This window comes from Terrapene carolina, unplaced genomic scaffold (genome assembly GCF_002925995.2).
Source record: "Terrapene carolina triunguis isolate 2854851 unplaced genomic scaffold, T_m_triunguis-2.0 Scaffold33911, whole genome shotgun sequence".
NCBI lineage: Eukaryota > Metazoa > Chordata > Testudines > Emydidae > Terrapene > Terrapene triunguis.
Genome location: NW_020698262.1, coordinates 10,225,755 through 10,250,355, shown reverse-complemented (window position 1 = coordinate 10,250,355; position 24,601 = coordinate 10,225,755). Strand labels below are relative to the sequence as shown.

Sequence of the window (24,601 nt, the reverse complement as noted above, 5' to 3'; positions counted from 1 at the left end):
GGGATGTGAAGCCAAAGGCTTCAAGCTACCCAAGGAGAGCAATAAATCCATCATAACCGAGGCCCGATGTTTTTGGTTTTTATTTTGTTTCAAATTCCTGGGACTGTATCTGTGTTTATTACAAAAATTAAAAACTGGGTGAAAATCGGTGCAAAAAATTAACTTCACAATTTTCTGGGTAAAAATCCACATTAATGTTAGGGGATGTGAGGGCAGAAAAAATGCAACAAATAGAGAAAGTAAGAGTACTGAAAGTAAATGCAGTTTAATGCTGTGGTTTATTTTATGAACTGTACATTCATAGTATGTACATATATGCGCACACGTGTGTGTATGTGTGTTCCACTGCATAGCTTTACTTTAACAGACAACCTTACATTTACACTTAGGCTAACTTATTAAGATAAACACATCTACTAAGGTAATGTGTTGGCTTTTCTTAACATAATCAGTATTTTCATGTAGTTGAATAGTCCAAAGTTTGGGTGAAAATCAGTAAAAACCAAATAATAGCTTTTGTAAAACACGGGGCTTTTTCAGTAAAAATCAGTCAAAACTGAAAACAAAGGGCCTTCCCCATAACACAAGGCCAGCAGTGCCTTATTTCTATAATGGAATGGAAAGTATTACAAAGACATTCCTACGGGTAGATGAGCTGGGAGGAGTTGACTCATGGAAGACGTTACCCAATCAGGTAGCTGTATTTGGGCTAGTTTCATGACCTAGCCATAGGACTTTGTGATGGTATAAGATAATTCAGGCTTCCCTCACAGCCTTTGCTTTTCCCTTCCTTAGCCAGTAAGGGTGGGAGAGCTGGAGCAGCCCCCTGGAGATAGGCGGAAGGGGAGGAGGCATCATGTGACTCAGTGCCGCCTCATGGCCGATTGAAGAGTCAGGGTGGTGGCGAGTGGCTGTGACAGGTGGGACGGTTAGAAGGAGTGAGTCTGAGGTGGAGAAAACAGGGGGCTGTTCCAGGGTTGTGTCAGGAATGCAGAGGGGTTTGGGATGGAAATGAAAGAGAAGATCTGAGAGATGATGATAATTTACAAAGCCATCCATTTGTTTCTATATGAGAGACAGCAGGGGGGTGGGGATCTACATAGCAAGACAAGAGGTGCTAGAGGGGAATTGATTGAGGACTTCAGAATGGTGAAGGACAGAGTCCCTTTCCCATAACATGAAAGCAATGGGTCCCTCCATGGATTGTTCTTCTTCAAGTGACATATCCAATACGGAGGCTGTCCACCACCACCACCCATCTTTCACAGTCACAACAGAGTTATAAAACTTCCACTCTCCTTTGGATACCGGTTGATCTGGTGCTGTTTCCGCCGTAGCTGGCTTTCTTTCCCCCTCTTACTGGTTTCCCTGCCATATTGCCTGATAGTATGAATGCTCCAGTCAGGTCACTCTGAGATCAGCGTATCTACAGAAAGATGGGATTGATTGACTTCCTAAGGTCTCAAGTAAGTGGGCTTTTTAACAATTCATGCTTCTCATCACCTCATTGTGCCTAGTTTTGGTGATCCAGCTAATTTTAATGTTCTTCTGTAATGCCCAAACTCAGACCCTCTGAGTCATCTCTGTATCCTCCTTAAGTGTTCAGCTCCCACATCCCTGGTGGAGGAGTGACCACATGCAGCCCGTCAGCAATCTAGCGTGGCTGAGTAGTCTCAACTTACGACAACCCCGGAGTCTTTGGAAGTTGTTGAATGTGTTTTTTGCAAGCGGTGTCCTTCTCTTGATTTCTTCTTTGCCTCTTCTGCCTGACACTGGATGGGATTGTAAGACAGTGGATGGGGGTCCTACCTACTTAAAAACTGATTGAGAATTTCTGGGTTTGGCTCACTGTGTTTAATCAGCCTAAGGAATTCACTGTCCCCAGAGGTTAAATAGTGTAGCAGCATTTTAAGATATATACCTGTGCAACCATGGTCTAGTGGTTAGAACAAAGGACTGGAGTCAGGAGATTTGTTCCTAGACCTTGCCACTGATTCTCAAGGGAAACTCACTTAAACTTTCTGAGTTTTGGTTTACCCAGCTGCTGCATGGGGAATGGGAGACTTCGCTACAAGCTGTGACAGGGAATAGGGGTTAGCTCCAGTGAACAAGGGATTCAATTCCAAGGAAGGCACTACCACTGAGTTCATAGGACTCTGTTAAACACCAAGTTGCTGCCAACAGCTGTTTTCCCCCCACCTGCTATACCTCTTTAGGTGCTATAAAATGCAAAGTATTATCAATTAATAATCTGATAAACCTCAAACTGCAGATTATTAGCTGATTGCCTATGGGCCAACTGAATTATAGAGAGTTGGGGTTTTTGTCTCCTTCCCCTGAAGCATCAAGAATTGGCCGCTCCTGGCAGGAGGATACCACAGCAGATGGACTAGTGGTTTGATATGATATGGCTACTCCTATGTTCCCAAAAGCAGAGAGACTTTACCTTCCATGAGTTAAGGAGAGGACTGGAAATCTGCATGGGGATAAGCTTTTGTTCCAAGTCCAGGGGAACTCGGGACATTTCCAGCTCACTTTTAGCCAGCCTTCATCTGCTTCTCAGTCCAGAGAAAGAAGGAAAATTTGCTGAAGAGCTAACAGCCTTTGCTATAAGACAGACTGGAAGAGCCTGTTATAAACCCAATGGGATTAGGGCCTTGAGTGCATCCAACCCATCCTCCTCTCTCTACATTAGCTTCCCTTCCCATAGAATTTCAAATCAACTGCAACGTCTTAGTCCTTATCTTCAAAGCCCTCCATGGCCTGAGCCCAGGGTGTCTAAAAGACCACCTAATGCTCCAGGACAAAGCATGGTTGACAACTGTGCTTTAACACAATGGAGCTCTCAGCAATAAGGGTAGAGCCCATCTTTGTGGGAGACAGAACTTTCTCTGGGGGTGGTCCGAGACTGGAATGAACTCCCCCAGGAACGAAGATCCATTCCAAAACTCACCACTTGCCACTTCAAATGCAAGGTGCATTCCTTTGACTAGCCTTCTCTAACAAACACGTAGCAACAGGTATATTTATATTTAAAAAAAAGAACCCTACCAAAACAAGACAGTCCACAGCACACGCTTTTTCCTCTGGGGAGAGGATGAGAGAACAAAACACCATGTGACAGATGTGTAGACACGTTGCTTAATGCACTACGGGAAGACGCTCAGGTACCATGGTGATGAGGGTGGTATAAAAACCTTTACAGGATAGTAGTCTCTCTCTGAGCTTTGGGCAACTAAAGCATTTGCTGCCATTGGCACTGTCTTTAGCTGGTTTCTAGAAGGTGTGTGAACTGTGTTCTTCCAGGAGGTGGGCAGCATCCCTTCTTAGCAGAGAAGCTAGAGATGGAAAAGATTTGTCAGATCCCCTGAGCCAGGATTAAAACCAAAAGTCTGGACTCCCACTCCTGTGGTTGCACATGAATAACAAGCTCTCCAGTACCAGTGTAGAATGAGTCGGATGTTCTACAGAGAAAAGCCACCCGCCTGGTTGCTGGGGAATGGCTCCGCTGTGGCTTTGTACAATCAATCGAATCTTGTCTTAACTTCTGAGAAATCAGGAAGGCTGTGGGAGAACATCCCCACCCTTTATCATGAGAAGGCTGAGGAAGTCAGGGTGATGTCTGAGAAAGCATGTGTGGTGGGGGAAGGGAAGGAAGGAAGGAGAGGAGCTTCTGATGGCTTAACCTTGTTCCTGCAATAACAATAGCCCTTATCTCGGCTCCAAGGGTCCTGTTCCAGGGAGAGATGCTGGACTCATTTAATAAATCACCAATTCACTTGGATGGTGACAAAGGAAGCATTCTGCTGCCACACACGCAAAGGGTTAACGTCTCCTTGGCCGGGACTGGTGTTACGCCAGGCTGGCTGGTTGCCAGACCTCGGCTTGCTTTGTTTTTCTTAGAACTTTTGTTAATGGTTCACATATGGCCAGGAGCTCTGCAGCTCCAAGAAGGGCAGAGAGGACAGATCAGATTCTGATCTCTGGCACACATGGGCAGAAGCCAGGAGTAACTCCATTGACATCCGTAGAGTTAGTCCAGGTATAACTGAAGCCAGAATCTGGCCCAGTATATTTATGCAGCGGGCAGGAACCTTCCAGGATTTCCCCTACATCTTCCCCTGGCCACTGTCCTGGCTCATCCTTATGGCTCCCAAGGAAGCCTGGACCAAACCCCTTTCCAGAGTCCATCCAAGTCGCCCAGAGGTGGCTCCCTGCCTTCAGAGTTGCACCCATCGATACCAGGTCTGAATTTATCCCAAAGAATTGGGCAGGGAGAGCAAGAGGTAGAGAAAGGAGCATCTAATCTGGAATGTGAATGGAGAACACAGCAGGGGGTGCTGATGGAAACAATGATGAGGGCCAGCCGCACACCTGCTATCCTGGGCCTGGGCTTTCCCTGCAGTTTCTCCCCTGACCTATCATCACCCCTCGGTTACCTCTCCCTTTTGGATTGAAAAGGGCCCCTTTGTTTTTTTAATGGGGAAAAGGGTCTTCAGAATTCAGCCATCACTTCCTTGGCTTAGAGGCAGCATCTGTCCAGCGAATAACAAGGAAACATTTACTGTAAACACTGACTTAGAAGAAGAAGAAGGAACACAAAGGTTTGCACCCTGCCATTATTCATGAAATGTTCTTTGTGTTTGATGGGATTTAGCAGAGTGACGTTTACATTGGCACCTAGATACTATGATGCCGGGCATGGGCGGATGTTTGTGATCTTTATCAGCGTAACACCCCGCCTTTAAATCTGGTAACATATCACTGGCGTTCTTGTTATAATTTGTATGAGGGTAATACCTATAGACGCCAACTGAGATCTGGGCCCCACTGTGCTGAGCTCTGTAAGGAACAGTCCCCACCCAAGAGGGTTCACAATCGAAATAGACGAGAGGTGGGAGAAAGAAATCATGATTATCTCCATTGTACAGAAAATCAGAGAAATAATAGAAATGGCAGGCAGGAAGGGACCTCGAGAAGTCATCCAGTCCAGTCCCCTGTGCTGAGGCAGGACCCAGTAAACCTAGAGCCTCCCTGACAGAGGTTTGTCCAACTTGTTCTTAAAAACCTGCAATGATGGGGATTCCACAACCTCCTTTGGAAGCCTCTTCCAGAGCCTAACTACCCTGATTGTTAGAAAGTTGTTCCTAATATCTAACCTACATTGTTTGCTGTAGGTTAATCCCATTACTTCTAGTCCTACCTTCAGTGGAGAGGGAGAGCAATTGATCCCCATCCTCTTTATAACAGCCCTTAACAGATTTGAAGACTATCAAGTCCCCCCTCGGTCTTCTTTTCTCAAGACTAAACATGCCCATTTTTTTTAACTTTTCCTTATAACAACAATACCTAGCTCTTATCTAGCACCTGTCATCAGCACATCTCGAAGCGCTTTATAGAAGAGATCTGTATCATTATCTCCATTTTACAGGTGGAGAAACTGAGGTATAGAGAGGTGAAGTGACTTGACCAAGGTCACCCGGGAAGTCTGTGGCAGAGCTGGGGACTGAGCCCCAATCGCCCGAGTTCCAAACCAGTGCCTCGTCCCCAAGACCATCCTTCCTTAGTGGAGGAGTATGGGCCAGTGTACTGAGTAGGGGACTAGCGGCCAGGGAGTCCTGGGTTCTAACCCTGAGGTGCAGGGGAGCTAACCGATGGAGCTCTCTGAGTCTCAGCTGCCTAACGGCACGAAGGGGTTAATTTGACACTTCTCTCTCACTGGGTTGTGGGGGGGGGGTCTCCAGTTAATGGCTGTGCATCACTTTGGGTACATAACCGGCTATCCAGATGCAGTCCTCCCCTGGCCCCGATGCTAACTCGCCAGGTCAAGCAGGGCCGTGCTTAAAACCAGCATCTTCCTGCAGCAGCACGAGACTTGGCAGCTCTCTTTATCCCACCTCCCCACAGAAAGGAGCTCGGTGTCTTGTCCAGAGAGCCAGGAGAGCGCAGCTTCTCTGGAAACGGGCTGCCCCAGAACAACGTGCTCCGTAAAATGGGTGACCTCTGCCTCATCTGGCTGTTTGCTTTCTCTCCTAGGATCCAGCATTTTAAGGAGAGCATCAGGTTCATTCATGAATGCCGGCTCCATGGGGGAGGCTGCCTCATTCATTGGTCAGTGTTGATGTCAATTGCCCCCTTTGCGTATATTCACTGTGTTTTTCATTGTTCTCAAAAGCTCTATTAATACTACGGTGGCCCCCAAATGCCCCAGTGAAACCAGGGCCCCATTGTGAAGGTGCTGCACAGATACACAAGGAGAGACAGGGCCTGCCCTGACTGGGTCCAGGGTCCCATTGTGCTGAGTTCTGCACGGGCACAGACAGAGAGACAGGCTCTGCCTTGAAGAACTTGCGGTCTAAATAGACAAGACAGATTAGCGATGGGAGGGGAAATAGTTGCCTAGAGATTGGAAGCCTCTTGCCCAAGGTCCCCCAGCAGATCAGCGACAGAGCTGGGAACAGAATCTATATCTTTTGAGCCCCAGTGCAGTTTCCCATCCACTGGATTAACGATAGCTCTTGATAGGAAAAGCATTCTCGAAAGAGGCCCCCTCTGAAACAGGGGACTGGCTTTCCACACACACTCTGTATCGTTCACAGGGTGTTGGTGCAGGGCTGACCGATGCACTCCATGCAGGACGTACTTCTAGCCAGGCAGCTGACTTGGGGTTGCTCCTCCTGTTCACCTGCATGGGGCTCTCCCGCCTCCGGAGTGCACCATGTCACCCTGTGCTCTTCTTGTTTTCAATCCTCCTGCTATGACAGCCTGGCTGGAGTGTCCCGCAGCACCACCATCCTGGTGGCTTACCTTATGACCGTGACCGACCTCAGCTGGGAGGAGTGTCTGGCTGCCACCAAGGTCGTCCGTTCCTATGTCAGTCCCAACTTTGGCTTTCAGCAGCAGCTGCAGGAGTACGAGAGGACTCTGCTCAAGGAGGTACATCCTTTCCTCTCCTTGCTCGTGGGCTGGCATTTACCCATAGGACAAAACAATTGTAGGCCATGACACTCAGATGTTCCCATTACTGGTGTGACGCATTGTTGGCGCGTGCATGGGATGTGGTGAGAGTAAGTTGCAATGTCATTATGTCTTGGCCTCCAAAATAAATCAAGAACCAAATTTCCAGAGGGTCCCTTGTCTGTGTCAGCAAAATTCACAGGCACATCTGTTTTGCACCCATAAAATAGGTAACTGATCATGCAAAAATACCAAATGCTTGCACAAGTTGGGGGTTGGGCCTGCTTCTTGTTATTTGGGGACTTTGTTTGTTTTATGCATGCATGCAAAAAAAAAAGTACCAACAAATTTTGTGGGTGCATTTTGTGTGTGAAAATTTGGTACTGTAATTGTCTGATGAGCTCTGTTTGTAAGGCTGGCTGGCGGAAAAGAAGACGCTGCTGGGTAGTCCAGGATGGATGATGAGTGCTGGCTGGGGGCCTGAGCAGCAGCAGCCGCCCAGAACTAGAATAGTGGGGAGGGGTGAGGTAATTGCAGGTCAGGATAGTGATGCTTGGATAGTGTGTACATCTAAGCAGGGCTTCATTTGACAGCAAGTCTCCCATGTTCAGCAGCTAAAGGACATAAACAAACGTTAATTAAGAAATCCAACCTCCAGTAAACATAGCAGAGGATCAGACATAAGGAAAACACGATCACTGGCTGAGCCCGGCCCGATCGAAGAGAAGGATTCTTTCTGGCTTGCATTAGGTTAAGTTAAACAAATCCTAGAAGTCCCAAGAGGAGATGTCATGAGTAAAGATGATGACGTCTGCATAGTTCTTCTGCATCTGGAACCACTTTGCGCTCCTGAGCTGGAAGGCAGCTTTTTAGAGGGAGAGGCTGAGGATCTGCGGCCAACTCAGTGTGAAGAGGAGTGAGGTTGGCTAACTCTGGCAGTAGCACCTTACCCCCAGAGGAGTCAGGACCTGGCAGGAAAGGGCTGGGATCAGGTAGCCAATGTTACTCCTCCTTGAACATCTGCTAGTGCCTGCAGGCCAGCAGTGAATGGTGCACCTCTTGGAGTGTTTAATAAATGTCACTTCCACACATGCTCCCCTTGGTGTCCCCGGAGCCATTCTGCCTGCCTCTCCCCCATCCCTCCTGCCAGCATCACCAAGATGCTTCACATGACGGTCCTTAGTTTTGTGACAGGTTGTAGCTAGGGCGTGCTTTGCTCCATTCCAAGCCCCAAGGTCTCTAGAGGGGATTTTTTACTCTTGTCCAAAGGAGCCAGCATGTGACACAGCTCAGAATGTCAACAGCTTCCCATTGAGTCCCGGGCTGTGTGGATCGGTGCCCTGTTACTTCCCTTCTGGGCCTGTTGTTTTGATGGGTGAACTTAGGTCAGGCTCTTCTGAGCAAACTCCCATGGGGGTGGACTGTTGTGTCACATGATAAGCAGCAGCCTGACAGTCACCAGCTTTTAGGAACTTCTCCAGAAAAATGTCAAACAAATTACAAAATATGCCACACCCCGGAGATTCCCTCTGGGGCTTCCCCCCAGTGAACAGAGCTCGCCCGGACATTAGGCACTCAGCAAGGCTGGATGGAGTCCTAACCGAGAGGGCCGTCAGGACACTGCTGTGATGCAGGCGCCGCTGAACTACATCCCCAGTCTTCCAAAATCAGGGGTCAGCCCCACCCCAAAAATCATGAGATAAAAAAAAAAATCCGTTTTGCATTCCTGTTCTTTGCCTTTGGCTTTTTGAGTCCTTTGGTCACACTCGGATGCCATAGGTGCTGGAACTAGGGGTGTGGGGGTGCCGCCGCACTCCCTGGCTTGCAGTGGTTTCCATTCTATACAGGGTTTACAGTTTGGTTCAATGGCTCTCAGCACCCCCACGTTACAAATTGTTCCAGCACCCCAGCTCGGGTCACATTTTTCAAGCTTTTCTCTGCAAACATGAAAGCTAGAAGTATTTCAAAAAAGAATGCTGAGAGTCTCAGTTAATCACATGACTCCAGAAGTTGGGCCTTTAAGAAGACCCCAAAACAATGGCCTGTGCTGCTGCGTCTTTGCTATTATTGTTACCTGTGCTAGCTAGATAAGAGCTGACATGGGTATGCTTACCCATGCTGCAATCACACCTTGATTTTGTGGTGTAGATATACCCCTCGTCCAGTGTCCTGCCCACTGCACCACACTACCTCTCATCCTATGGGCCCCCCTTATCTTTTAGACACATGCTGCCTTGTCCTCTGACTGCAACAACAGATGAGTGGCCTATTCCCAGGCAGGTGCTGATGTTGATCTATGCACCAGGGTGCACAGGAAATATTTGTAAATCCATTGATTTCCCTTCCCCACCACAAAGCTTCATGACACAGCCGAGCTCCCGCTGGCCCAAGGAGCCCCAGACCCGAGAATGCCCCTGGCAGTTGCTCTGGGATGTGCCACCCCTCACACGTTCAGTGGGACAGACCCAGCTGCATCAGGTGATGGAGATAAATTTGGTCCTGAAGCAAGGTCCAGCTGTGAGATGTGAGGGGAAGACTGGCTCTTGCTGGAGGAATTGCACTTGAACCACACCTTATCTGACTTGATAAACAAACACTTGGCAGCAGCTCCAACGGTCAGTCATGCTGCCTCTCGCTTTCCCCTGGTGGGAAGTCAGAGACAGCTCAGGGGCTGGGTTCCCTCGAGCCAGGGAGTGGCAACTTGGGCCTGTCAGGCTGCTGCATGGTGGTGGCGCACCCCTTCCCCGCCCCAGATTATTTACCCAAGAGCAGTGACTGGAAATGTACCTCTGGGAGGTGAGCCACACAATGAGAGACTAGGAACATGCTGCTGTAACATGCACAGCGGTCGCTGCCAAAAACAGCTGGGTACGCCCAGCAGCGACCTGCTCTGCAAACTCAGGCCCTCTCCATCTCCGGTCCTAGCCAAGGGGAGCTGTGAGTGCTCAGCATCTCACAGGGATTAGGCCGTCAAAGGGTTAACATTGGCATTGTTTCAGAGCTAAGCTTAAGGCAGAGATGGCCTCTGGCAAGTGAATTTCTTTCTGGGAGCTTCCTCTTGGCAGGAAGCAGCCGTGCTGTCTGTTAATGCCGGTCTCCTTGCAATGCATTGTCCTAGCGCCCTCTCCGGTCCTCCGGTGACCCATCGACCTGTCCTGCTGTTAGTGAACAGTGCAGATTGCCATGTCAGATAAGCCATGTGTAGTGTGAACTCATGGTGACCTGACCTGAACTGGATGTATAACTAGACTCTTTCCAAGATCTAGTGTCACCAGGACCCATGGAAACCTCTGTGCAGAAAAGCTTGTGCCAAGGACATCAGGCCTGATTCTTCTCTCACAGTGGGGTAAATCAGGAGTAACTGAATGGCAGTGCAAAGAGGAGAATGGAGTCCATATTATTTCAGGGCAGTGTTCTCTTTGCACTGAATAAGCATGCAGGATATCCTGCTCGTTCACATTTTGGGAGGCCAGTTCCCATCCGTTGTTTTCTAGCAAGGAAATTAAGCCTTGCCTTCTGGCCTACGGCCAATATAGCAATGTCTCCACCCTTAACAAAATGTTGAATGTCTTCCTGATTCAAGGCAACGAGTGCACATTCGATACAGTGGGTTCTGCAGCCTGCAGGCTTGGTAAGTGATTAGACCTGGAATTGCAAAAATCCCCACTGGAAAGCCCCCGGATTTCAGTGGAAGCCACCACCCACTCAAAAGCTTGAGCTATCATGGAAGGCTCAGCTCGGTGACAACCATCGCTGCTCCAGAGAGCAGAGAGGACACCTAGCAAGGGATTCCCCTGGTCACAGCCAGACGAATGCTGCAGAGGAGTGGCTCTCAAATTTTTCCTTATTGTGCCCTATTTGAGACCAAGGCCCAGTCATGGCTATGGCTCTTCCCAGATGCTCCCACGTTTTTCGCTGAAGCAACTAGAATGCTTGGCTAGTCAAAAATGTAGGAAGATTATTTGTACCGTGGTAGCATCTAAAGCAGGGGTGGGCAAACTTTTTGGCCCGAGGGCCATATCTGGGTATGGAAATTGTATGGCGGGCCATGAATGCTCACGAAATTGGGGGTTGGGGTGTGGGAAGGGGTGAGGGCTCCGGCTGGGGGTGTGGGCACTGGGGTGGGGCCAGAAATGAGAAGTTCAGGGTATGGAAGGCGGCTCCGGGCTGGGGCAGGGGGTTGAGGTGTGGTTGGGGGGTGAGGGCTGCAGCTGGGAGTGCAGGCTCTGGGGTGCAGTAGGAGGCTCTGGGCTGGGACCGAGGGGTTCAGAGGGCGGGATGGGGAAGGGGTCAGAGGGGCAGGCTCCGGGTGGCGCTTACCTCAAGCAGCTCCCAGAAGCAGCAGCATGTCTCCCCTCTGGCTCCTATGTGGAGGTATGGCCAGGCGGCACTGTGCGCTGCCCCATCCATAGGCGCCGTCCCTGCAGCTCCCATTGGCTGTGGTTGCCAGCCAATGGGAGCTGCGGGAGCTGCGCAGAGCCCCGGCACACGCGGAGCGGGGCAAGCCCCCGACCCCACTCCCCAGCAGGAGCTCGAGGGCCTGATTAAAACATCTGAAGGGCCAGATGCGGCCCCCGGGCCATAGTTTGCCCACCCCGATCTAGAGGCCAGGGCACTGTGCAAAGAGACAGTCCCTGCCCCAAACAGGTTACAGCCTGAGGAGTTTATTAGAGTATATGGGGGACACAGGAATAGCCATACTGGGTCAGACCAATGCTCCATCTAGTCCATTATCCTCTCTCTGACCGTGGCCAGCACCAGCTGCTTCAGAGGAAAGTGCAAGAAACCCCCTAAGTGGACAGTTGACCATAAAGTTTGCTGACCTTGCAGAACCCTAAACTGGCCTCCTCCTTCTATCTGTGCCCTCAGGGATGGATTCCCAGAGCATAGGGCTCTTCCTGACTGCTTCATGTTGCAGCACGATGGGAGGGATGGGGGGTGTGTGTCACAAAGATTCATATTAGCAATATTTCGTTTTCAGACAACCCCACAATCTCAGCCCAAACCTAGCTGACCATAGACGTTAGCAGGAACTGGAGACACTGATGAGAAATCGGACTGAACAAATACGGTACAAAACCAAATAGTATGACAGGCAAGAACCGACTTGTGTTGGTGACCTACTGCAGTGACGCCAGTTGTTTCCCGGTGTCACCATCAAATAAGAATGTGAGGTGTTTGTTTATGGTAATTCGGCTGCACTAGGAACCAAGGTAACTTCTTGGCAACAAGAAGTAAATAACCCCATTGCACTGTCATGACATAAAGTGGAATCAGGAATGCGAGTGACTGTGGTTACATTTTCCAGTGGTGTCACCATTATGTTTACCAAGTAGGATGTCACACTTTGCACAAGAACTTGACAGCATTTATCTTGGCACTCTTTGCCTGTATAGCACTAGGGGTGGGAAACAGCTTCTGAGACGTGGACTAAACAGCTCTGCTCTTAATGGAACCACTGTTGGCTTAAGAACCATCTCCTCTGTAGCTCCCACTGCTTGTATCAGCCTCCCTGTATCCTTCCCACCTTGTTTACTCATAATCTTCTTTCACCTCTCTTCTGACAACATCTCTCTTCTTCTTTATGTTTCCCGCTGTGTATGGCCTTGGGAATGAAAGCTTTAATTTATTCCCCATGCTAAACTTTTGCACCATTGCTTTCTGCAATTTATATCACAGCCTAGTATCAGAGAGGTAGCCGTGCTAGTCTGTATCCACAAAAACAACGAGGAGTCTCCTCGTTGTTTTTATATATCACAGCCTGTCCATAGGGGGCTGGAGCATATGACTTATGAGGAGAGGCTGAGGGAACTGGGATTGTTTAGTCTGCAGAAGAGAAGAATGAGGGGGGATTTGATAGCTGCTTTCAACTACCTGAAAGGGGGTTCCAAAGAGGATGGATCTAGACTGTTCTCAGTGGTACTAGATGACAGAGCAAGGAGTAATGGTCTCAAGTTGCAGTGCGGGAGGTTTAGGTTGGATATTAGGAAAAACTTTTTCACTAAGAGGGTGGTGAAGCACTGGAATGGGTTACCTAGGGAGGTGGTGGAATCTCCTTCCTTAGAGGTTTTTAAGGTCAGGCTTGACGAAGCCCTGGCTGGGATGATTTAGTCGGGAATTTGGTCCTGCTTTGAGCAGGGGGTTGGACTAGATGACCTCCTGAGGTCCCTTCCAACCCTGATATTCTATGATTCTATGATTGTTCATCAGTGCTTAAAGTGCTTAGGGATACAGTTTATATGTAGGATGCTACAGAAGAAAAGAAAAAGGGTTGTGGCTTCCCTCATTAACTTAACTACGAGTTTAGTATCTAATCATTGTGGGCCTGAGTTCCATAATTGTGCATGTCCAAAAGTGTATGCACAATTGCACACCTAACTAGAAAGTGAAACCACCACAAACTGGATAACCGCAGGTGCAAATTAGTGCAGTTAGTAATTTGCACATGTACACGCAGCAACTGCAGACACAAATTAGGTGCACAATAGTAGGTGCAAAATTCTGCAAACCGGGCCCTTTAAATGCTGTATGATGATGGACATCCAGCAGCACAGTGTGGAACCCTCCTGTAAGCTTTTTTCACAGAATTTCATGGAAAGCAAAGATTCACTATAATTGCAATTGCAGTGCGCAGGGCCGGCTGCAGGCACCAGCGAAGAAAGCAGGTGCTTGGGGCGGCACATCCGGGTCTTTGGCGGCAATTCAGCGGCGGGTCCCTCAGTGCCTCTTGGAGCGAAGGACCCGCCGCCGAATTGCCGTGGAAGAATGAAGCGGTGCGGTAGAGCTGCCGCCGAAGTGCCGCTGATCGCGGCTTTATCTTTTTTTTTTTCCCTGCTTCGCCGCTTGGGGCGGCAAAAAAGCTGGAGCCGGCCCTGGCAGTGTGCACTGGGACAAGTTAGGATTTCATTCTACATCCCAATAATTCTGATTGCCTCTTGTATCTGGATCTTTATCTGCAGGTTCTGGTGTAGGGCTAATGATAAGCAGAGAGATTTTGCACCTTATCAGTGGCCTTCACAACTCATTCTGGTTTTGTTTTGGCAGTACCGAGCCTGGGTTCGACAAGAGTATGGCAAGAATCCATTTAATGACCAAGAAGCGCTGCAGCACTTAATCACTGAGCAGGAAGAGAAACAGAGAGAACAGCAGCTTGGAAGCAGGGAGACTCACTGGATCAACTCCCCGACACCCAATTACTCGCTTCCCTACAATGCCTATGGTACCAGCAGCAACAGATGGATGAACAGATAAAAAAGGACAGCTAATTCCACAGAGATGCTATCACTGTTGGATGAAAGTCTCTGCATTCATCTTTCAATGAGAATAGCTTTGATGTTTATGGCTAGGGTGGAGAGCAAACTGAATGCCAACTTCCAAAACATGCTATGTCAAGCAATGTTATCTAATGGTTAGAGCCAAGGATTGCAATCAGGTCTCACGGGTTCTACTCCCAACTTTGCTACTGAATCATAACGTGAATCCAGGCAAATCACTTGATCTCCCCATGCATCAATGTAACCATCTCCCAGGGGTGTCGAGTGGTTTCACTTATTAATGTTTGTGAGGGTGCTTTGAGACCCTCCGATGAAAGATCCTATGGAAGTGAATTTATTAATGTCACTGAGTTGGGTTGAACCTTTTCCTGTGAAACTTCTAGCACTATTGTACACATGAAGGGTGAGTTTTCCGCTTTGCCTATGGATCACTTTATGATCCAAGCTTGTTTTGTTGTAGGGCTGCACTGGAATGATGGGCATGCTGTCAGTTACACATAGAGCCAAATTCATTGCTGGGGTAACCAGGCATCAATCCACTGAGTTCAAGAGTTGCAGCTATTTACTCCATCAGTAGGTTTGGCCCGCAACTTGCTTTCAGGGTGTTTAGAAAACAACCAGCTTTTGAAACGCCTTCCTAGGAGCTCTTTCCGGCTGCTGGGACTTCATCTCCTTGGTCTCTGGTTTTCCTATTATTACCGGTGTGATAAATCCCATTCATTATCTTTTCAGTTGTTGGACACTGAGGGCCAATACAGGGCCAGGATCTCTCAAAACAGATACAGCTATTGCCCAGTACCACTCTCCATTTTACTCCACATACAGCACAGCAGATATACGGACTTCACTTGCTGTCCTAGTCATTGTCAGTTCAGATTGACCTTACACTACAGATGTGTCTATCAGAGCCTGGATGGGGCATCTACCCATCTCAGAAGAAGGAAGCTTGGACTGCAGAGAGCCAGTTAGGGGTTGGGGGAAGGATGCCGGAGGATTTTCACATCCACAGCTCTCTGAGGTCCATATTCTGCAATGACAGAACAGTTGCAATCACATTGCCGTCACTTTCTTCAGCAAGCAGACCCATGCCTCTCACAAACGTGCCAGAGAGTCACAGAAATCGGAGATGGAAAAGGCCCATTAGCCCACCTTTTCCACTCCCCCAGCCTTTGCGAATGCACATTCCCTAATACTTGGTGAAGCCCTGTTTTAAATGACTCAGGCAAAGGGCTTCCACTGCTTGCTTGGGGCTGGATTGCACAATCCCTTGGCTTCAATAGGCCTGCTCATGTAAGTAAATGCTCACCAGCATGTGTAAGGGCTGCATTATCCATTGCCTTGGGGAGGAGCCTACTGATGGACCTTGCAGTCAGGAAACTTTTCCTCTTGTCCAGATTACATTTTCTTGTGACCTGTTTCCTCCTATTCCTCCTCACTGGACCACCCCAAAGATGTCCTTTGTTTCCTGGGTGTCTCCACCCTTCAAAGCTCAGAACCCCGTGGAAAATTCATGATCTTGGGCTCCTCACCTGTGTCCGATACATGAACTGTGCAAAATCTTTTCTGAGCTGTGCTTTCTTTTATAACTGTAACTCTGAAGATTTGATCACAAAGGCCAACATCAAATCCAGTCTACAACGCAGGCTCCACACACATTCTCAACTGGGGTAACTCGGTGTAGTCTCATTAGCTTCTTTCCCCATCTCCCCCACAATGTTTGTGTTGCTGTTGTTGAGTGTTTTGACCCCAATTGCATAACGATGACAATGTGACAAGTAACAGCTTGGGGTGTCTGTGCCATGGTTAATGTGGAGTACAGGAAGAGGTCGAGGTGTTATCATTTGCCTGTCTTGTCTGACATTTAAATAAGATTGGAAAGCCAACAGTTCACTCAAACAAGAAATTGTTGAGCCCCAGAAGGATAAAGTGACATTTCTGGGGGCAGAGTAAGGGAAGCTTGCAGTGTCGCAGGCTGTGCAGATTTTGGGGTGTGGATAAATAGAGGGTGTAGATGGCAGAAGTTGTCAGCCCAGCAACTCAAAATTCACAGATTTTTTTTTTTTTTACACACAGTTAGGGCCAGGTTCTGCCACAGCTCTGGCAGTGCAAAGGGGCTTTAAAATGAACGGAAATGTAATAAAGTGGGAGAGATTGGAGTTGGTTCTCACCCCTTTTACATTGCCAAGGTGGTGTGACGTAGTGGTTAGTGCAAATGAGAACCAGGCCCAACGCTATTTTAAAACTTTTAAAAATCCAGGCGAGAACAATGGTTGTATTCAGACATAGAGGACGTGATCCTTCAGTTAATAATTCAGAAAGATACTTACGGAGGTGACTAACTTTAAGCAACTGAGCAGTCCCACTGACTTAAATGGACTACTCATGTGTTTAAAGTTAGGCATGGGAAAAATACTTTGCTGAGTTGCCGCCTCAGAGTTTTCCTGAGTAAGGACTGCGGGATAAGGAATGAAGAACCCCGCAATGTTTATGATGCTAAATAAGATTAAGGGGAAAATAGCACGGAATATTTTATAGAAACCTTGCCCTAAAATGTAACCAGCCCTTGTTTATTATTTGTTCTGTTTCATTGCTAAAGACAGGCTACTAGTTTTATGTATGGACTTAAAACCCAGACATAATTTCCATCCATCCATCTGTCCAAGAACGTATAGGACCCTCACTATTATTGCATCAGAAATATTTAAAACCTACATGACTGATTTTTGTCTTTCACTAAAAAAGTCCTGTAAATAGCCTGCTTGGATTCTCAACATTATCTGTTACCTGCAATCCGTTTTGAGACAAAAAGTTGTTCAAAATATTTCTAATAATTCAGTTTATCGTTGGTTCTGGGTGCTGGGATGTTTTGAGCGTGACAAAATGGTAGAAGGCTTGAGAGATCTTTAACTCAACATGAGCATAAAAATGGGATTTATTATACATTGGGAATTCCTGTTCTTGATCTTTGCTGTGGTCTAATTAATTCCTGGCATAACTTCAATGAAATCAGTGGAGTCTGGGTAGGAACTGGGGGCCTGGGCACTATTGCGCTGATGTCATGTCATGTGTATTTTTTCAGAGAACCACGATCAACATCAAAATAATTTTATTTAAAAAAAGCCAGATCATTTTTTTTTTCTGATACAAATTGAGATTCTAGAAAAGAAATTGATGGAGTTTTTCTTCCCCCTAAAGCAGGAAAAAGGCCTCTTATGTTTTTGTCTTTCTCCATCCATTACTCTCTAGCATTCAAAATGGGAGCCTGAAAGCCAGCTGAAAACACTAAAAACAAAACCTGCAACAGACACTACCTGGGAATGCACCCTTAACAATTAGCTAGATAAACCATCATAAATGCTCTTAATCAAATGGATTGAGAGGAAGTCAAACTCATAGACATTGCGTCTAGTAACTTGGGTAACATTTTAGGAAGCAGAAATGGAGATTGTGTATAGGAAAAGAGAACAGAGTCGGTTTCTCTGGTATTAATAGGAAGTTATAGTAGATATGTGATAAGCAGAGATTACATGTGCAATAGGTGTTACAAACTCCCACTGGCAATGCTGAAGCAAATTGCTAAACCATTGCCCTGTTAGTCATTTATGTGCGGCTGTATCACTGAGCTCTTTTGATAAAGGAATGGTCAGAAGTTCCAAACTATTGGGAGTTGCAGGTTGTGCGATTCGAAATTCACTTCTCCCTAGACTTACCACAAGGTCTCAGATTTGGCTTAAGGTCTCGACGTCACAGGGTACAAATGATATCCAAGCGGGTATCATATAATGAAACAACTGTCTCACGTTAAAAAACAAACAAACAAACTCTGTCACATACAAGAGTCAAGGGCAGTACTTCTAACGCAGCAGACACATTGTTCAGTGGTGTTAACTGAAATCTAGGTTCTCAGACTGCTCTGTGTCCAACAACCAACAATAGCCTGCACGATTTATCATGTATACACATTGCTTTTCTGCCTAGGTAAAAGGATACCAAGTCAGTCCAAGCCTTAGCTACTCATCTGCCAGGATCCAGCACGCTGAACGGGTCATGAATCAGAATTTGTGTGTGTGTGTAAAGTTTTACATAATAGAGTTAGTGGATCTAATAGTTCTTTCTAGTAAGGATTTTCCAAAGCAAAGCAGCCTGGAGTACCTCTATAATGTGGAGTTTGCAGTGTTGATCCCAGGATATGAGAGAGGAAAGGTGGTTGAGGTAATATCTTTTATTGCAGTGACTCTCAACCTTTCCAGACTACTGTGCCCCTTTCAGGAGTCTGACTTGTCTTGTCTACCCCCAAGTTTCACCTCACTTAAAAACGACTTGCTTACATAATCAGACATACAAATACAAAATTTGTATGTTCTCATGTACACCAATAGTTGGGGTTGATCCTGCTTTGAGCAGGGGGTTGGACTAGATGACCTCCTGAGGTCCCTTCCAACCCTGATATTCTATGATTTTATGATTCTAAAAGTGTCACAGCACACTATTACTGAAAAATTGCTTACTTTCTCATTTTTACCATGTAATTATAAAATAAATCAATTGGAATATAAATATTGTACTTACAGTTCAGTGTATAGTATATAGAGCAGTATAAACAAGTCATTGTATGACATTTTTGCTAGCGTTTTTTATGTAGCCCGTTGTAAAACTAGGCAACTATCTCGATGAGTTGATGTACCCCCTAGAAGACCTCTGCGTACCCCTGGTTGAGAACCGCTGTTTTATTGGACCCACTTCTGTTGGTGAAAGAGACGAGCTTTCAAGCTTCACAGAGCTCTTCTTCAGGTCTGGGAAAGAAGTGCTCTGTGGAGCTTGAAAGCTTCTCTCTTTCACTAATAGAAGTGGGTCCAGTAAAAGAGATGACCTTGCCCACCTTCTCTCTCTGTGATCTGGTTGCAGTCAGTAGGTGTCACTGTAAACATAAGGACAGGTTTCAGAGTAGCAGCCTTGTTAGTCTGTATCCGCAAAAAGAACAGGAGTACTTGTGGCACCTTAGAGACCAACAAATTTATTTACAGCCCACTTCATCGGATGCATAGAATGGAACACACAGAAAGAAGATACTTATACATACAGAGAACATGAAATTGATTGGCCTCTTACAGTTGGTATGGCTACTCCCACCTTTTCATGTTCTCTGTATGTATAAATATCTTCTTTCTGTGTGTTCCATTCTATGCATCCCATGAAGTGGGCTGTAGCCCACGAAAGCTTATGCTCAAATAAATTTGTTGGTCTCTAAGGTGCCACAAGTACTCCTGTTCTTTTTGTAAACATAAGGAGAATTGGAGGCAGGCTGATGGCCTGGCAATTTTGAGAATGAACACTATGTGCCTGATTTGTCAGAAGCACCGAGCACCCACAATTGTAGCTGAAGTTTGATATCTGTGGATGCTTCAGCACTTCTGAAAATCGAGATCTATGGGACTGATCCAGTGAGATGCTGTGCACTCTCTACTTCCATTTACTTCAATGGGCATCGAAGGTGCTCACCATCTTTCAGGATCCTTATGTTGCGTAACTGTTGTCACACACACACAGTCCTGGTAGCAAATGGCTGACTCCCCATCCGCTGAGGCATTCTACCATTCAATAATTTTCATAATGCAGAATTCACAATTTTTCAGAATTCACAAGTTGTCCGTAGGCAGCTTTCCCAAATCATCACAACTGTCCTTTATTTCTGTACGTTTATTTTCTGTATTCCGTGTGTGGTTGTCTGTTGCATATTTGGAAGTCATCCGATATAAATAAAGGTCCGGCACTGATATATTATTCTCACATGGGGAAATAGGTCTCTTAAAATAAATACTTGGCAGTTCCGTTTGCACAGAAACTGGTTTAGCTAGTTTTGTACAGCCGTTGCCAACTGCTGATGGGAATGATTTGGAGTATTTCTCAAGTACATGTGTTTTGGTTTCAGACATAATAAGCTTCAAATGTTAATGTGTAGATATGGCAATATAAGCAAGTGTTACTGGAAAGGAACTACGTGGACTGAGATTTTGAAAAACCGCCAAGGAATTTTCAGGGAGGTTATTATTCGACAGCTAGTAGCTCTGTAACTTCTTTCTAGACTCATCATTCACTTATTACTACCTCAATTAGGTCACCGCTACAGTATAAAGTACCTGATTTTGATCTTGCTTATTCTGGGTTTTGTGCTTGTGTAATTCCATTGAGTTCAGTGGAGTTACTCCTAATTTACACTAGTGTGAGAGCAGAATTTAATTGTGGGTCTATTTCTGTTTGTCTTCTCATTTAGATTGTCATTGTAAGGTCTTTGGGGCGAGGACTATCTTTTAGTCTATGTTTGTAGAGCAGCTAGTATAATAGGTTTGGGACTCCTAGAGGCCACTGTCATACAAATAATAACAACAAAGTTCTGTTATTATTAAGAAAAATGTAGAGTGATCTCTGAAAGATCTCTATTGCTTAGGGATGATTTGAATGGCAATCTGTTCATATGGCTCACTAATGCTTTGGTCCTGCCATGCGGGCAGGGGACTGGACTCGATGACCTCTCGAGGTCCCTTCCAGTCCTAGAATCTATGAATCTATGAATCAGTGCAACTCCTTCGGGCCTGTTTCTGATCTCACTTACATAGGTGTGTTATATATGTAAACCCATTGACTTCAGACATGTCACTTCTGATTTCCATGGGTTTACATGAGATCATGACAACAGAAAGAGGCCACTGGCTTCAATGGAATTCCTTTGGCATACAGCAGGATTGGATTTTGTCATCATTCCAGAGGTTCACAGTCTGTGTTGGACATGGGATAGATGGACAGATAGATCTGGTAAAACAAAACTCATTTGACAAGGTAACAAAATGTTGTTGCTTTTTTTGGAAAAAGAAATGTATATTTATACTCTTTTATGTTTGCAAAGTAGATATAGCCTAAGGGCCCAATCCTGAGTGATGGTGTTTGCCTCTTGTCCAAGTTGTTGAACATCTTATCTTCCAAGGAAGTCAAATGGACTACTTATAGATTCATAGATTCATAGATTCTAGGACTGGAAGGGACCTCGAGAGGTCATCGAGTTCAGTCCCCTGCCCTCATGGCAGGACCAAATACTGTCTAGACCATCCCTGATAGACATTTATCTAACCTACTCTTAAATATCTCCAGAGATGGAGATTCCACAACCTCCCTAGGCATTTATTCCAGTGTTTAACCACCCTGACAGTCAGGAACTTTTTCCTAATGTCCAACCTAAACCTCCCTTGCTGCAGTTTAAGCCCATTGCTTCTTGTTCTATCCTTAGAGACTAAGGTGAACAAGTTTTCTCCTTCCTCCTTATGACACCCTTTTAGATACCTGAAAACTGCTATCATGTCCCCTCTCAGTCTTCTCTTTTGCAAACTAAACAAATCTTTCAGCCTTCCTTCATAGGTCATATTCTCAAGACCTTTAATCATTCTTGTTGCTCTTCTCTGGACCCTCTCCAATTTCTCCACATCTTTCTTGAAATGCGGTGCCCAGAACTGGACACAATACTCCAGTTGAGGCCTAACCAGCGCAGAGTAGAGCGGAAGAATGACTTCTCGTGTCTTGCTCACAACACACCTGTTAATACATCCCAGAATCACTTTTGCTTTTTTTGCAACAGCATCACACTGTTGACTCATATTTAGCTTGTGGTCCACTTTAACCCCTAGATCCCTTTCTGCCGTACTCCTTCCTAGACAGTCTCTTCCCATTCTGTATGTGTGAAACTGATTTTTCCTTCCTAAGTGGAGCACTTTGCATTTGTCTTTATTAAACTTCATCCTGTTTACCTCAGACCATTTCTCCAATTTGTCCAGATCATTTTGAATTATGACCCTGTCCTCCAAAGCAGTTGCAATCCCTCCCAGTTTGGTATCATCTGCAAACTTAATAAGCGTACTTTCTATGCCAATACTTGTGAGTATGTGTTTGCAGAATCAGGCACCAAATGAACAAATGCTTTCGCACTACATTAAAAACAATCCACATAGTTGCATTTGACCCCTCATTTTTTTATAGTTATTCCCCAAATCTCCCGGAGGATACAGATCATGCTACAAGTGTGGATATTTAAAAAATACTTTAAAGATTAGGGTTGTGATTTAGGTCATAAATTAAAACTGTGTTTCTGTAATTTAGGTCCTAATTTTTATTATATTGTTTATGTGTATAGCTCCATACACTCCCCTTGTGGATAGCAATGTCATCTCTCAGTGTTAGCCACAGTGAGATGGACATATATTTCTTCTTCTAAAAAGCATGTATATATCTGTGTGCAGTGTGTAGGCCCCCTCTTTTTGTCCTGTGATTGCAGAGGTGTTAATGAGCCACTTTACCTTGAATGGTCCCTTATAATATGTGCTTACTACCTATGCTAAACAATCTGTTCCACCTTGCATTGTGCTGTGATGCTGGGAGTGCCTTTCCCAGACCTGAAGAAGAGCTCTGTGTGGCTTGAAAGCTTGTCTCTTTCACCAACTGAAGTTGGTCCAAACAAAAATATTATCTCACCCATCTTCTCTCTCTGTATTTAATTTGGCAGCCCTAAAAACAAATGTCTAAAATCATCAGGAAGCAGAAGTCCTCTTGTCTCTGTTGTCACAACTAATCTACTTGGGGAATAGCTTGGCACATTTCTGTTCCAGATAAAACATGGAAAAGCATTATTCAGTTTGATAAAGAATGTTCTGTTCAGATCTGCAGGTGCAATGGAGACCAAAGTAAAAACACTGGCAAAAAAGTCACAAAATGACATTTTCCCTGCTTTTTCCAAATCATAAATCATAGTGTGCATTTCAGGTCATCTTACTCCTGAGAATCCTTTTCAGATATGGGCTGGTCTTACCCTGTGCAGTGCTGAATACCCGCAGCTTCTAGTGACGTTAATCAAAATTGTACATTATAGAATCAGGTCCTTAATTCCTAAATGTTATATAACAGTGATACTCAGACTACGAGCTGCCAGTAGCTCATGAATGTGTCTCCTGGGGCTCTTTGCGGTACATGATATTAAAACACTATGTAATTTAATTATTAACCAACCAGGATGCTTTTATTGTTATTAACCAATTCAGTTATCAACTTGCACTAACAATGAATTCACTCTACTGTGGCTTTTTTGGGTAATGTTGATCACTAATTCGGCTCCTGAACCTCTGAAGTCTGAATATCAGTTTTAGACTCTCCAGCTTATGTAAAAGAAACTGGCTCTAGTGAATCTTGGTTTTACAAAATCAATGCTTCTTTCTTTCTACTTTATAACCAGCAAGCAATTCCAGTGTTTCCAAAGCAGCCATTAATAGTAAGCTACACCTCCAGCTGTATACCTTATCCACCTAGCAGTGTACAGCTATTTTACAAATACTGCATACACTTATTTACAAGCTGACGATCTCTTTGAATTATATTTTCTTTGTGCCAGTAGTGCAATAATTATAGGAAAGACAAAGCTGGTGAAAAGATATCCAAGATAGATGCCTTATACGTCCACTGATTATAATAAATGCCCTAGAGGTTCTACAGTTTCAGAATTCCCCTGGAAATGCTGTGCAACTTTAGTATTTTAATAGTGCCCATTAACCGGACGTATTGGGTCATGTGAAGTCCATTTTCCTGTCAATGCAAGATCACTTGCTACAGAATGTCACTCTGTGATTTGTCTGGCTTAAGTTTTAGATGATTCACACCACAGTCGAGCTTCCGATCTTTTCTCTTGGGATATTGTTGCACTCTAAAATTGTCCCAGTGCTGCTGGGGCGACACAGAACAAACATCTGTGTTATTAGATCACTCCATTTACAGTCTTATTTCCCTTCCTACCTGGTAACCTGCCGCGCGGGTGTCCCACCTTTCCCATCTCATTGTTTGCACTGGAGTCAGCAAATGTGAGGTGCTGAGTGAGTTAACCGTGCAACTGAGCTGTACTTTAGCGGCAGAGAGAGCAGCGCTGGAGAGCCACCCTGCTGCCCGGAGCTCTACAGAGAGTCACTCTTCCAAGACACAAGGTGTCTGGACACGCTCCAGGAAATTCCCAGCCACACTGCAAAGCGGGGGCAGCCTTCCAGCAAAGCTTGGGTTTCGACGAGAAATCCCCTCTTCGAGCTCTGGCCCCCTCACACTGAGCAGAGTTTCAGAAAACGCCCCCAGCTACTGGCTCCCTGCCTGTCCACCTCATGCAGCCTTGCAAATGACACCCCCGGGAAAAGGGACTGGGAACGAAAGCCGGGCTGAGATCCCTGCCAAGCAGCCAGGGATCCTGATGGGAAAGGGAGGTTAAGAGCATGCTGGCTGCTGCTCGGCAGCCCTGCGCTCCATGGGGCCGAGGAATGGGACCCCGGCGAGCTCCCGGGGGGATGGAACGTTGACCC

At 46.0% G+C, this 24,601-nt stretch overlaps 1 protein-coding gene across 1 annotated transcript in view; it reads left to right on the top strand.

Annotated features, from left to right (window-relative positions):
- Window positions 1-14,478, top strand: part of LOC112108587 (dual specificity protein phosphatase 22-A-like) — a 40,534-nt gene extending 26,056 nt beyond the window's left edge. The window contains exons 6-8 of the mRNA XM_026663807.1: window positions 6,037-6,111; window positions 6,765-6,936; window positions 14,002-14,478. Coding sequence (XP_026519592.1) covers window positions 6,037-6,111; window positions 6,765-6,936; window positions 14,002-14,208 — 454 coding nt within the window. The 3' untranslated portion in view covers window positions 14,209-14,478. The remainder of the gene's footprint in view (window positions 1-6,036; window positions 6,112-6,764; window positions 6,937-14,001) is intronic.
- Window positions 14,479-24,601: the final 10,123 nt, after the last annotated feature.